Below are 14,229 nucleotides of genomic sequence, written 5' to 3'. Positions count from 1 at the left end.
AACTTGCTCTGTAGATCCGCATTCCACGCCAAGCTCGTCCTTCACATACGTCTTGACTTCTGCCTGACGCTCAGGGTCCGTGAAAAGTCGGCAGAACACTTGATGCAGCGACGTAATGTTTAGCGTCACGTGTGCGGGGATGAATGAGCTGGAGTAAGGAGGCAGGGAGTAGAGACGCGCGCCCTTTGTCTTTGGGTGCTTCTCGACAAATGCCTCCATCCACTGGAGCATGTCGTATAGCTTCACGAAAAAGTGGGTCGGGTTTTGGCGAATGCGCCACTCCCAGGGCACGAAGCCAAGCCAGTCGTGGAGCTCACGCTCCGCAGTGGATCTTGGTTCGTCCCATACATAGACCACGTTGCCGGTGTCCACGCCGTCGACATCGAGGTGGGGGACTTCCTTGACACGATATCAGCCAGCAACGAGCTTCCGCGTCGCCTTATAGCCGAGTTGGAGCTTGCCCGTCGTCGCGTAGCGGAACCGGATGTACTGGTGAAGCCTCCTTCGAAAGTGAAGACCCAGCATGTTGATGGTGTTCGTCTCCATCGTATCGGCCATCGCGCGCCTCATGGGACCCGAATTGACGCTGCTTGGGGGGAGGTATTCGGGAAGTCGTTCGCACAGCTCCCAGTATCTCACGAAGGTCGGGTGGAGGTCCGGATACTCTGGGCTGTTCCTCGTCCTCTTCTCCGTTTCATCCTGGTAGAAGAAGTTGGAGTCGAGGGCCGGCAGGGAAGCGCCCTCTTGTAGACACCGCAGGACGTGCTTGCCAGCAATCTTCCATCCCAGCAAGCCGACCAGCTTGAGCTCCGATGCCATCGTGCGGATCTCGGCGGTCAGGAAGTCGAGGTCGCAGAGCTGATTGAACTTCATCTTGACGCTTTGATACGTGTAGACGGGGGTTGAGTCGGCGGGGGGGGGGGGGCTTCTTGCGCTTACCCGGTATCTTGCAAATTGCGGAATGAGACCCACCTGTGCTAGGCGGCTTCGGTACCAAACGCCTCCAAACGCGGTATCGCCCATTCCCCTGTCGCTTTAAGTGAAGTGCAACATGGAGCACCGGGGCTAATGCGTGTTCTGAGTGATGGTCTCCCGCGACTCAAACCAATCAATACCCTGTGACGAGACGTAACTTCAAGTTGCACTTTCAAACTTGGCGCCATTTTGCACTGCGCCGTTTCGCTATAACACCAAACATCGAAGATCCACAGAGTGATGGTCACTCACAAATCAAGACCCTGTGACGAGGCGCAACTTCAAGTTGCACTTTCAAACTTGGCGCCACTTGTGCGTCATCGTCATCCTAGCGGAGATCGCTATCGTCGATCCTCGTAACGAAGAAGGCCGTGTGGCAAATGTTGACTAAGCGCATCGTAGAGGACTCGGCGTAAATCGGGTTCGCGAGGACGGTAATGAACCGCAGCGTACGCAAAACGAACGTTGTGCTGGACGAGGAGTGCGAATGGGTGCAGTAGATGCCAGAAAAATGGTCCTGCGGCACATTTCGACCAAGCGGAGTGTCTTCCACACTCTGCAAAACGTGCACGGCTAGCCGACCTACAACATGGAGAAGGAATACGTTTCCCAAGCGCGTAGAACGCAGATGGTCAATGGTTGCTGGAATGTGGATCGTAGTGATGGTTGTGTGGTTCGTGTCACAACACGAGGTGTCTGTGAACGGAATGTGTTTCCAGGGGGAGACACGGGTGGCCTTAAACCCAGGGAGGTCATTGCAGCAACGGCGTTGGAGTCGGACCAACAAGCTGCAGGATAGGTCGCAATCAGGAGGTCCTGACACTCTCGATTGAGGGGGAGTGTTGGAATATGCAATCAGACAGTGTCAAGTCCCAGCCCGAAGAGACGATGACCGGGGCGCCTGTATGGTGTAACGGTCTAACGAGCTATGTTCTACAGGTATGTTGTGAGTTCAATCCCGGCGGCGCCCTACCTCCATCACCGGCGTTGGACGAATGGTCTGAGCAAAAGTAACAGATGGCTACAGGAAAATTTGTCCATCCTGGACCATTTTTGGTATGTTGGACTAAATACTGTAAAACCTCTAATTGTGCCCCACCCTCAATTAGTACCCCACCTCTCATTTTTGATTACTTTGGGTGGGGACTTACAAGTAATACTCCACCCTCTAATAGTACCCCACCCTCTTAAAGTACCCCACTCTCCACTGAAAATTTAGTACAGTACCCCTCCCAACCTTAGTATTGGAATTATTGGCAGCGTGAAGTTTCTTGTTGCTTGTCTAACATATTGGGCGCCTACCGCGGGCTCATATCCTAGAGATCTAGCGACACGATCACCGTACGCGGAGATGCGTCTCCGGGAGTAGGTAGCCGATTAAACCGCAACAAATTCAAATTCAAATACTTGTCTAACATGAGAAGGGTGATGTATGCGTTGTCTGTTGGGATGCCACACTTTTCTATTCTTACAGCTACCATCGTTGCTCTCACTCATACCGCACAGCTACATGTAACTTAAATTAAATTAAAGTAATGAGTGATTAGGATGTAAAACAGGGATGAAAACTGATTTTGGAAGGAATGTTAAAAGGATGCACCCACTTACAGCTAAAAAAAATCCAGAAATCACAAATTGGTCTCGTATCAAAAGTGAAAGAAAACAAGCAGTGGAGTAAATTTGTGACGTATTGTGCCTTTCATCTTTTTGGCTAAACGGACCTCAAAAACTATCACTTTTACTATTGAGGTAGGGTTACGAGTTAAAATAAAGGGGACCTACCCCCGATTTGAAAAATCGGAGGGATGGTGATCCGACTCCGCTTTCCAATCGAAAGCGAGGGAAAGCGATAGCGCTTTTCGAGCCGAAGTCCCAGATGGCGAACAAATCACCGCCATTCGGGACCTCGAATGAAAACGAGAGCAAAACCGAAGGAGCAAAGCACGGAAAACCGAACTCCGATATTCGGGGAAGCTATACTATAACGAATTACTATCTCCCTTGTTTTAGTAAATGAAAATCGGACTTGAAGTCCGATTTTGCTGTCGGCAAATTAAACAAAAGGCACAATAAAATGAGGTTGTCAAAAGGGGTTGCCAAGAGGGGTGACCATCCTATACAAAAACCCATTGGATACCCTCAAGTAGCCTCAAAATAATGGTACTTTCAGTACTATTTTTCTCCGTAGAGGCAGCAACGTCGAGTATAATCACGTAGTAAATGTATCATAACCTGGACAAATGTGCGTCACAAATCTAAAATGTGATTTCAGGATGCACCCAGTTGTTGATCGACAATTTTAGGTGGGATCGTGTTGCTGCTACAGAAAGTGTTATTAAATGATAGCTTCAAATAATGGGTGCGAGGCTTGTCGTCTACAAGAATATATTACGGGGAGCCAGTAATTTACGTATTCCTGTGCGTTGTATCAGCATAGGTTATAGTGGTCATTCATCCTAGCCAATGCTCTCTTTCACAGCAACATCTGTGACAGATGAGGATGAGTACCTATAGGAGCACTTAATTATAGTATTGGAAAATACAAGGTACATTAATATTCAAAAATTTGGAGTGGCGTCTACTTTCAACTACCACAAACGCTAACAAAGTCCCTTAGTTTCGGTATGACTTTGGTGTTTTGATCTGGCACAAAAATCATCTACCAAAGATATGTATTGAAGTTAGGGTGCCTACTAAACCTGCTGGGGCTGCTGAAGCTGCAAGCTAATCACCTTCCGTAGGTAGCGCAACCTCAAGTAGCCCACCACTTCGTACAGAGAGTCCTTCCAGTAGTCAGACCAGGTTTCAGGAGTTGCACCAAACAGTAGTAGTTCCAACACCACCAAGCACCAAATGCCACACGACGTACCATCCCTCTGTTGGTAGTGGGCAATGACGTGGTAGTCCAGTTGGTCGGTCATGTCCAGCATCTTCTCAACCACAGTGAGAACTGCTTCCTTCAGCGCGGACAAATTGCTAGTCAGCTGCATGGGGTCAAACAGGTAGCAGATCTTCGTCTCCGTCTCCACGAAAAATGCACCCCCGTGGTGCCCCAAGTTAATCACGCTGATGACGAACTGTAACGGGGTTACACGCACAAGTGGCTACAGTCACTTGTTACTCTAACAGATGCGATGTCTGTTAGAGGTTTGAACACTTCCTCGACCTTGGTGTAAGGTACACCAATGACTACATACATTTACAACCACCACGACGGGTGGTCCATACACATTTAGGATTCCTATTGGCTGAAAGCAGCATCTTTTAGCCAATGAGTGACTTGCATGTTAGCAGAATCCTGCCAACCAGCCGTTGGCAGATTCCTAGTTTAGAATATTACATTTAGAGGAAGTCAGAAACATAAAACACAAATAGCAGTTCTCATCTTTTACCAAAACTCGCTACTTGGAGTCTTTATCTTGTTTAAAGTATACTCGTGGATCTCGAGTATACTTACTCAAGTAAAAGAAACCTACGCTTCCTCATACACGTGGCATACGTGTAAGCCGTAGTAGTGAGCTAAGGTAGGCCCATTACACGAACTTGGCCCTGGCATTCGCAGCGCCATATCCTTTTGCTGTGCACATCTTCTGATCAGCATCATCAAAGTCGTGAAAGCGAGGGTTGACAATGGCAACATCCAAATACTCGGATTGGAGTGCCAAAAGACCACCGATGATAGACCCCGAGTGCAGCCAGAGCTTCTCTCGAAAAGCCAGGAATTCACAGCCATTTTGTTCATGTCGGCCAACGTACCACCGCCCCAGGTTCAGCTCGTCTACTGCTTGCTTATGGTCCACCTAAACACAAAGCACATCAGTAAGTTTGGTGATTTAGTATACTTTTGGTATACTTTCGGTGCAAGGAAATCTTACCTTAGTCACGTCCTCCATGTCTTTGAACGGCACACAATACTGGCAACTCGAAACGCCAAGGAGTCAATCCACTTCATCGTATCTTCGACTAACTTGAAGTTGTTTCGTGCCTTGATCACTCGAGCCATGAGCGTCAATTACCCGTACGTGGCAAACCCATAGTCCTCCCACCGAGCAAGCAGCGCCTTGTTGCTCTTGTTTTCGATTGCTTCTATGGCCTCCTCGATCTTTTCCAGTTGAGGAATCGCCTTAATCACTGGGACGGGCTGCCCAATGTTGAAGCTACGAACGTCGAGCTTCCCAGCCACTTCCACGGATGGCAAGCTCAACCTTTCGATGAACGACATGGTGGTGCGTCTGCTGTACGGGCCTTTAAGAATCGCCATGTCCGAGAGCTTAACGGCACGCGCCTTTCTCCCTTCTGAGATGCGCAACCGAATCTTGTTTGCAACTTGCAGCTCTCCGGTCGACGCTTCGTGCTTCTCCGCACGCCGCGTCAATCCCTTACGCTTCGGTGGCGATGCTAAGGTGATAGGATCCGCTGGACTTCGACCTACAGTATTCTCATGCTGAGACGGTGTGATAGTCGTCTGGTGATTAGTCGATTCCGGTGGTGCGGCTACTGGGACGGGCGCTTTTTCTTCAAGGTCCGTCCCTGCCGTCACATCGCACTTCGACTCGTCTTCGGGCGCGCTGCTCATCTCAGCAAAAGAAAGCTGCGATGCTGTCACACCAGCAACCGAAGAGACTAGAGACAGCGAGTTGAAGCCGCTTGTTGCACACAGATCTTGGCCAGTGAACTCCTCCAGTTTGCCAGTATGTAGCGCGTCGTAGAAACCCGTAAGCCACTGCATTGCCAGTTTGTGTGTGGTAGACGGCTGGATCGAGAGGACATCGATGATCTTCTCTGTAATATGTTTGCCTTGGCTGTACTTCGCGTCGCTGGATAGTGCTCGTGGGGCACGGCGGGGTGGGCAGTTGATGCGGTTTAATCCCCCCGTCAGTACAGGCCCCTCATCGATGTTGTTAGCTGGACTTTGGACGATCCAACGGGTAGCGAAACGAACCATTGGCGGAACTACCGTCTCGTAGTTAGACTTGGCACGGACGTACATGACATGGCGGCACGGGAGCAAACAGGTCTGCCTGAATATACAGTCGCATGCAGCAAGCTGTTGGTAGAACAAAACCCAGCGTTAGTCACAGCACCCGAAAATTTACCAAACCACCAAAATTGAACCAAAATATCACCCGAGCATCTACAACGTGCGAATTGCCTGTCGCTAGGTTTGTCACTCTCGCCTTGCCATCTGGTGTCGTCTCCATGTCGTAACAGGCCTGAGGTCCGACAGCCAATGTGTACTGATGGGCCACCATCTCGAAGGCGTAGTTGCTGAGATGCATGGCCACTGCAGTTAACTCTGGATCTTCAGCAATGGGAGGGCGACTGCTGACACGATGGAAATCAGCCAGGTAGCGTTCTTCAGTGTAATCTTGCATTGTTATCAGCATGGAGAGGAGCTCATCAACAGTGAAACTACCGTCAATAACCTATTTGAGGCGGCCCATTCCGATTCCAGACGGTTGTTCGTGTTGTTCATCAGGTGTGGGACGTCACCACGCTTGAACATCACCCACTCGTCAGCAGTCGTATCCCAGTGCTTCATAAAACTTTTGTAGAGCAGGTTTTCGTCGTTATTCCCGACTGTCTCGAGCAGAGCCTTCTTCAGGTCGTCATAGTGCTCCTGAGATGCCGCATTCACCAATCCTTTCATAATTGACTTGAGTTCCTTCGTTTCTGTAGGCCCGACGTCTCCCAGTCTGGAGCACTGTTTCTTCAACCACGTTTCGACGTGCCAACGACATAGTAGCTGGCGCGCATTCGGCCATCCTTCCAACAGCACCTCCTTCTCATGCAGTGCCTTATCCGACATCACAACACGGATCTTGGACCACTCAGGGTTGTGCCTTTTGAATGCTGCGACAACAAGAGCCAAGTTCGGTTTCTCTTCCGTCCGCACCAATGCGTGTTGCACGAATTGACCCTAAGAAAATAAACCACACAGAAAATTATACAAATGTTCAGTACATTTTTGTTAGAGCCTGAAAGCATTTACCCACCCGGCCGAAGACGTTGTGGACTGCGAAGCTAAACAGCTTATAACGGTTCGCGTTGCTGTTATGAGTCGAGTCGACCAGAACAACCTCGGGGAAGGCTGCAAAGAGACGCTTCTGCCGCGCTGACTGGAACGTTATCACTTGCACCACGTTGGTCTCCTTGTCAATGACGAACTCCGCCACATTTCCAGTGTTCATCTCGCAGAATTCGTCCAGCACGGAGACAGCGCGCTCCGCATCCGGTCGACCTCCATTAAAGCACTTCTTAGCGTCCTGGATCATGTTGTGCACGTCTCGTAGAATCGTTCGCTTGCCTTTATAGAACACCAAACCAAATTTTATTAGTGTTTCGTGCAATATACAGAATACACACCAAAACCACCAACCTGTTTTGGCTCGAAGATACGCTAATATCCCTCGTGGCTTGGCCCCCGCCTTGCTCATGACTGCCACATCGCGGCGTAGGACGGACCCAAGACGCGTCTGTTCTCAGCGTAGTTATACCACTGATGTTCGGTGAGAGAATGGCTGTGCATTCCCGTTGCATTCACAACGATATGAAATCCAACACCACTCGGTCGACTACAAACCCGTGCGTTGACACGAGCAGTACACGCCACAAAACGGACGGCGTCATGCTGCCGCAAGCCTTCTCCACGACTCTCGTACGGAATAGCATGAGTGCACACGAACGTCCCTGCCGTATTTCTCCCATGACTCTGGCAATAGTGTGCCACCTGTGCTCTGTCGGTGGGCGCGAACCTTTCTCGTCTTCGGCTTACTTTGTTTCTTTTTGACCTCTTTCTGCGCGGCAGCAATTTGCTTGTTCCTGGACTTAATTGAGGTACTTGTGCGGGATGAGAAGCGCTGGTACGTAGCCTCTTGGAGCTCGTCGAAAGCTTCGTAGAAACTTTCCACGACGACCAGTACATAGGAAATCCTTCCAAGTAGTCACCGACGACTGGTACATCTTCCACACCACCTTGACTTTCCGATTCTTCGTCCTCGCACTGGACAGACTTTTGGTTCGCCTTCGGGTTTTGGTGCTTCTTCGGTGTTTGGTGCGGTGTCGGCACACTATTCGCAGCGGAATCGATGTCAGTAGCGCGTCCAATACCGTCACAGGAGTCTCCATCGTCATCGCCCTCAGGTGTTCGTCGATCGTCGTTGTAGTCCGAATCGCCACTGTTGTCCGGAGACTCATCTTCATCCTCTTCCTCAAGCTGCGCCAATACTTCCGCTAGCGCTGCTTCACCTTCACTTTCGTCCTCGTTGTCAGCTGCCAGATGACGGGCCAGGCGGGACTCCCAACGCTCAGCTTGGTCGGCACGGGATTGACTGTCTGCCGGGTCCGCTTCAGCGTTTCGGGGCCGATCCTCGTCAGTTTGGCAGCGTGGGGGAGCGTCTAGACTTCGGCACTGTGTTTTCTTGCTGCTGTCGCTTCTTCGCCCGAAGCCGTATCCGCTCTGCTTCTGCTTCTTCTAGTGGCGTGAGTGGGGGTGGATCGGTGGTGGGAGGAGCTTGGGCTGAGCTTGCTTGGCTGGGTGTTGCATTCACAGTGACCATCTCGAGAGGAGCTTCTGGATTCACATCGCGAGCTCCATCGGCAGCTATGTCGTCGTCCGGGGCCTGACATAGGGTATGGATACGTACAGGTTAGCCTTAAGCAGGGAATACATGAACTAACTCACGCGTACGCACCATGCCACGGGGTCAGGACCTGATCGCTTGCGGCCTGCGGGGGAGGAGGGAGGGTTTTGGACTGGCGACAGGAGGCCACTGATTTTTTTTCTAAAAACGAATTTATCTTACCAGCCAGTCCGAAGGTAAGTTTATCTTACGCAGCTGCGCGATAGCAGCCGCTGATTTGTTTACTCTGGATATATTGACTATCCCCAAAACTGCACCAAATAGCACAGAAAGTAGTATTTGCCTACTGTGTAGTTTATGTAGTAGCAGCGTGTTCGGTCTTTGTGGGGGCATTTAGCTGGGCACTACCCTCAAATAGTGCCCCACCCCCCTTGCGTGGGTGGGGTACTAACTTAGTACCCCAGGGGCACAATTAGAGGTTTTACAGTATGTATTATTATATTAATAAGTGCGTCAGATAACTTTTTGAGTTGCAGCCAAATTGCGATCGTCCGGCAAGCAGTTTGACTTGCGTTGCCTGCGAGTCGAACTACCGGTAGATTCGTAGGCTACGACAGCCATCATGGTAGTGATTAGAGGTGCAAGTACTATTGCCAAGGTAGAGTATGTTGAACAACAGCTATATTATACGTTGAGGAACACAGAGCACTTCTTTCCTATCGTCTTAGAACTTGGGATCGCAGTCCTTCTCCGCGTCGGATTGGACGACCGGCTCCTCGATTGACCGCTCACCCGCGGGGCACGGAGTCTTCGCGTTCACAACGTGCACGTCAGTCTTTGGCACCGGCGAGACGGCAACGCCCAGGTCGGCCTCCAGCTCCTTCGCACTCAGAGCGCTCCGGGCTTCAGGATAATGCATAATGTTCTCCTGCACTGCGGGGTCAGCTTCGCCCTGCTCTTGGTCCTGCTGCTTGGGGGTCTGGTTGTTGGGGGCGCCACCGTTGTTTTGAGGTACGCCGTTGTTTTGAGGTACGCTGTTGCTTGGAGGGACACGGCCAGGAGTGTTAGGACTCGAGTTCGGGGCCATGCTGCCTGGATTGCTGCACGACTCGCGGTTGCTCTTGCCGAAGTCCTGCGTCCAATAGTGCTGGTACGTGCCGCGTTCGTTGAAAGCGTACGAGGCGCCGAGCATGTTGTAGTCGCCCAAGATGTTGGCACGGTGCTCCGGCGACCTCATCCAGGCGTCCATGACCGCATCGACGTCTTCCTGGCCAGCAGCAACGTTCTCTCCGACCCTGTCCCAAGCATAACCAGTGTCCGTCACGCGCTTCTCCATCGTGGAGCCGTCCGTTCCGCCGTGGGCCATGTAGTCGTGGTCGGCCATGTCGTCCGAGTGACGCTGGGAGGAAGACTGCAGCTTCAGGTTCGCGCAGACCGGAGGAAGACCGACAGCAGCTCGCTCCTTGTTGACTCGGGCCACCATGGCGGGGAGGTAGTCGCTTGGCTGTCTGTAGGTGGCGGCGAGGTTGCGCTGCGCCTGGCGCAGGTTTGCGGCGTCGGAGAGGCCATTGGAAGCGGCAGCGGCAATGACCAGGAGAGCGAGCGAAGTTTGTGTGATTGTCATTATGGAGGCGGAGGTTGTTGTGGGAGGAGGACAATTGAAGAGTGACTTTGACGGTGGGGCCGTCAGTCTGCGTAGTGCAAGTGCGTATAGCGGCGGCTTGGTATGGACACAGGCGTCGACCACATGGGGATCGTCGTTCGCATTCGTTTGTCTGGTTTTCGGGAGCGTGGGGTGCCCCAACGAGAGCAAGCCCACAAAAGCCGCTTCCAGATGTGGCGACTAGCGCCTCATAACGCGAGTATCTCCCACGGATCCTTTCGTGCCCCCCCCCCCCCACGTTCACATGCTAGAGCACCCCTACCAGTCGAAACAACTTGGGGGTCTGCTACGAGAGTTATCATGAGTTAACGCTGGTCATATGCAGCTTCGGCCAGTTGGCATTTCTTATCGCCCGGAATTGAGAGAACAAGTGCCCACTCGACCAACACAATCGTGCGGTGCTGGAAGCCCCACCAAGCTGGCACAACCGAGACCAATGGTGCGAGGAGACTACCACACGGCTACTGCTTCTGCTCAATGACAGCTAACGAGGCAATTTAGATATGAAATCGAGAAGGCTGGACATTCATTTTACGTGGACGGCTAAAGTATAAAGAGAAATATGCATGTGGGGTTGCAACCTCCCCTCGTTTCGATGCCTACCAGCCTGGCGTGCAGTCGTCTTTGTCGTTGGCAGCAGCGAGATCGTAACGCCTGCGCCGGAGAAGGTCTACATCAGGAGAGTCCACCTTCGCTGCCGGGGTCCCTTCCGGCAGCTCAGTAGTCGGAGCCTCGGTGTACGGAGTCGTTTGCTTGGTACCCTCCGTAATAGTATCGATGGGCGGGTCGACCACGACAACGGGCGCATCCGTTTCCTGTGAAGGGTAGTCGCTCGGAGGAGGGTCGACAACGACAATTGGAGCGTCCGTGCAAGGAGCCTCAGTCTCGTTCTCCTGCGAGCCGGAGCAACTGTCCACGGTGTTGCTGCCTTCATACACAGGCGGGTCCACCACCACGATCGGGGTGTCCGTGCACGGAGCTTCGGTCTCCTTCTCTTGTGAACCGGAACAGCTTTCCTCAGTTTTGCTGCCTTCGTACACGGGTGGGTCCACCACCACGATCGGGGTGTCCGTGTATGGACCCTCGGTCTCGTTCTCGTGTGAGCCGGAGCAACTGGCCTCGGTTTTGCTGTCTTCATACACAGGCGGGTCCACCACCACGATCGGGGTGTCCGTGCACGGAGCTTCGGTCTCCTTCTCTTGTGAACCGGAACAGCTTTCCTCAGTTTTGCTGCCTTCGTACACGGGTGGGTCCACCACCACGATCGGGGTGTCTGTGTATGGACCCTCGGTCTCGTTCTCGTGTGAGCCGGAGCAACTGGCCTCGGTTTTGCTGTCTTCGTACGGAGTCTCAGTTGTCGGAGGCGGGTCCACCACCACGATCGGGGCGTCAGTGCAGGGAGCCTCGGTGTCCTTCTCCTCCGACCCGGAGCAACTGTCCTCGGTTTCGCCTTGCTTGGTGTAGGTCTTGCTGTTGTATTTCACGTGGTCACCCTGAGTTTGAGCCGCCTCAGTGCTCTCGATGGAAGTCGCGATGGTGTCGGCGTCGATAGCAACGTCGCCACCTTCGCACTCCTCCGCGTCCCCCGTTCCGAAGTCCTGCGTCCAATAGTGCTGGTACGTGGTGTCGGGGTTGTACGCGTAGGCAGTGCCGAGCATGGTGTAGTCGCCGAGGATGTTTTCGCGGTGACCAGGAGAGGCCATCCACGCCTCCATGACAGCATCCACGTCGGGTTGGCCCGCGGCAACATTCTCGGCCACAGCGCTCCAGTCAAAGCCTTCACCGGCGATACGCTGCTCGATGTTGGACCCGTCCGTGCCCGTGTGGTCCATGTAGTCGTTGGCGGCTTGGTCGTCGGAGTGCCGTTGGGCTGCCGCTTGGAGCTTCTTGTTGGTGCACAGCGCGGGTAGACCCTCGGAAGCTCGTGCTTGGTTGACTCGGTCAAGCATGAGAGAGAAATAGTCGTCGGACGACGTGTACGTCTGCAACTTGCGTTGGCCCTGCCGCAAGTTGGCAGCCTCCGCGACGGCGGCGACAACGAGAAGGCTTGCAATCGAAGGTCGGAGGACGAGCATGGCGCGATGACGCAGGTACCGGTTCTTGGTTGAGCTGAGCGGACTGCACTTGTGGACCCGACGCTGAATCGAGTTGTGAGGTGAAGCAACGCGAGGCGAGGTGAGGTTGCTTGCAGGCTAGTCATGATGGGCTTCAGGCCACCCACGCAAACTGAGACCGAAGGCCTGTCCGCACGATCGTCACCGCAGTCACCGCAGTGCACCCAACTCGGGGTGTTCCTAACATTTTCCAGACCGTAACTTGATCTGCTCGGTGGGGCGAAATCAGCGAAAGTAGCGTGTTCCCCCACAAACAAGTGCTCCCTCTCGGTGTTACTACCTGTCGACAACGCTTGGCGCCTTCGCGTAGTAGCGACAGCTAGCTGGACTCGAGCGATGTGGCCGGACAGCTTCAGCTCGCGTACATGTTGGTCGAAGAAACTTCGCCCGTTGGTATGTTGGTATGTACATGCACACGTAGATTGCGCCAGAAGAGCCTAGAGATCGCTGATCGCTTTAATCTTTAATCGCTACGAACAGCATAACGTCGCAAACGGACGCTATGAAAGTATGTTAATGCCGCACCGAGAAATCTGGTTACCAAAACATGTGCAGGGAAATCGCAGTATCTAATGCTCTGCTTTTCATTTCTCGGATTTTACTTGTGCATTGACTGATGCGTTTGACTGTGGAAGCTGTCTATCGCCTCCTCATTCCAACCCACGCTGCGTCGTTTGCTTATGAACAATATCAAGACCTTTAGAAGTTCGATTCGCAGTCCTTCTGGGAAGTCGACGGCGTGGCCGGAGCCGGCGTCGTCGCGGCGGGCGTAGCAATCGGAGCCGGCGTCGTCACGGCAGGCGTAGCGATCGGAGCGGGAGGAGTCGTAACAACGGGGCCCTTGGTGGCCGGAATCTCCGCAGCAGGCGTGGTCGGTCCAGGGGTCACCGGGGCCTCAGTCGCCGGAGCCACCGTCGTCGGTGCGGGGGTCACCGGTGCCTCAGTGGCCGGAGCCACCGTCGTCGGTGCGGGGGTCACCGGTGCCTCAGTGGCCGGAGCCACGGTCGTCGGGGCCGGAGTCACCACAGGCGCCTCTGTCGCAGGGGCCGGAGTCGCTGGAGTGCTCGAGTTGCCACCATCGCACGACTCCGTCGGACCGCTGCCGAAGTCCTGCGTCCAGTAGTAGCCGTACGTGGAGTCCTTGCTGTACGCGTACGCCGTGCCGAACATGGTGTAGTCGGCGCACAAGATGTTTTCTCGGTGGCCCGTAGACTGCATCCACTCGTTCATGACGGACTCGACGTCCTCCTGGCCGGCCGCGACGTTCTCGGCGACGCTCTCCCATTCGTAGCCGGCCTGGGTCACGCGTTGCGACATCGTAGAGCCGTCCGCACCGTCGTGAGCCATGTAGTTGTTCTTGGCCATGTCGTTCGAGTGGCGCTGAGCCGCGGCCTGCAGCTTCTTGTTCATGCAGAGCTTCGAGACTCCGTTGGCCGCGCGCTCCTTGTTGACACGAGCGAGCATGGCCGCAAAGTAGTCACCGGTGGGGGCCGCCTCGGAGATGCTGCTGGAGGCCGCGGCGGCGATCAACAGGAGGGCGAGCGAGTACTGGGGCACAGAAAGCATCTTCAAGCGGCTGAAGTGGGCGGGCTGGAGTGGGCACTGCTGCTTCCAAGGGGAAAAATTGCGAACTGTGGACCAGGATTGCAGCGCGTTGCCAGCGCCGTCCGGATTGTGGACGAGGCCTGCTCTCCTCAAGGCGAGAGGATGCTCTGGCGCGAGGAATTGCTTCAATTTGCATGGCAATGCACGGGATCACCATCGTGGGATGGAAAGGGAAACTGGTCGCTATTATACATGCCACACTCGCTGGTGTAAACCCAAACTGTGGGGATTGCTTCTTGCTCCTGGAGCGCTAAACCAGAACCCTTTCGCGCGCTACATGTATAGAGCA

At 53.6% G+C, this 14,229-nt stretch overlaps 5 protein-coding genes across 5 annotated transcripts; all 5 read right to left on the bottom strand.

Moving 5' to 3' along the window:
* Positions 1-3,668: 3,668 nt before the first annotated feature.
* Positions 3,669-4,670, bottom strand: PHYSODRAFT_490078 (hypothetical protein; the record flags this gene model as incomplete). The annotated part of the gene is made up of 2 exons (XM_009524196.1): positions 3,669-4,052; positions 4,515-4,670. Coding segments are annotated over 2 exons (540 nt in total), but the record flags the coding sequence as incomplete, so codon positions are not given.
* A 1,685-nt stretch (positions 4,671-6,355) lies between these two features.
* On the bottom strand, positions 6,356-6,835 carry PHYSODRAFT_497007 (hypothetical protein; the record flags this gene model as incomplete). Its single annotated transcript, XM_009524195.1, has 1 exon — positions 6,356-6,835. A coding segment is annotated over one exon (480 nt), but the record flags the coding sequence as incomplete, so codon positions are not given.
* Positions 6,836-9,282: 2,447 nt separating this feature from the next.
* PHYSODRAFT_493076 (hypothetical protein) lies at positions 9,283-10,185 on the bottom strand (the record flags this gene model as incomplete). Its single annotated transcript, XM_009524194.1, has 2 exons — positions 9,283-9,438; positions 9,574-10,185. Coding segments are annotated over 2 exons (768 nt in total), but the record flags the coding sequence as incomplete, so codon positions are not given.
* Positions 10,186-11,795: 1,610 nt separating this feature from the next.
* Positions 11,796-12,248, bottom strand: PHYSODRAFT_365230 (hypothetical protein; the record flags this gene model as incomplete). The annotated part of the gene is made up of 1 exon (XM_009524193.1): positions 11,796-12,248. A coding segment is annotated over one exon (453 nt), but the record flags the coding sequence as incomplete, so codon positions are not given.
* A 1,152-nt stretch (positions 12,249-13,400) lies between these two features.
* On the bottom strand, positions 13,401-13,799 carry PHYSODRAFT_409157 (hypothetical protein; the record flags this gene model as incomplete). Its single annotated transcript, XM_009524192.1, has 1 exon — positions 13,401-13,799. A coding segment is annotated over one exon (399 nt), but the record flags the coding sequence as incomplete, so codon positions are not given.
* Positions 13,800-14,229: the final 430 nt, after the last annotated feature.

Source organism: Phytophthora sojae, assembly GCF_000149755.1.
Source record: "Phytophthora sojae unplaced genomic scaffold PHYSOscaffold_3, whole genome shotgun sequence".
NCBI lineage: Eukaryota > Oomycota > Peronosporomycetes > Peronosporales > Peronosporaceae > Phytophthora > Phytophthora sojae.
The sequence above is the reverse complement of the archived record's forward strand: the minus strand, read 5'-3'. Positions and strand labels throughout refer to the sequence as shown.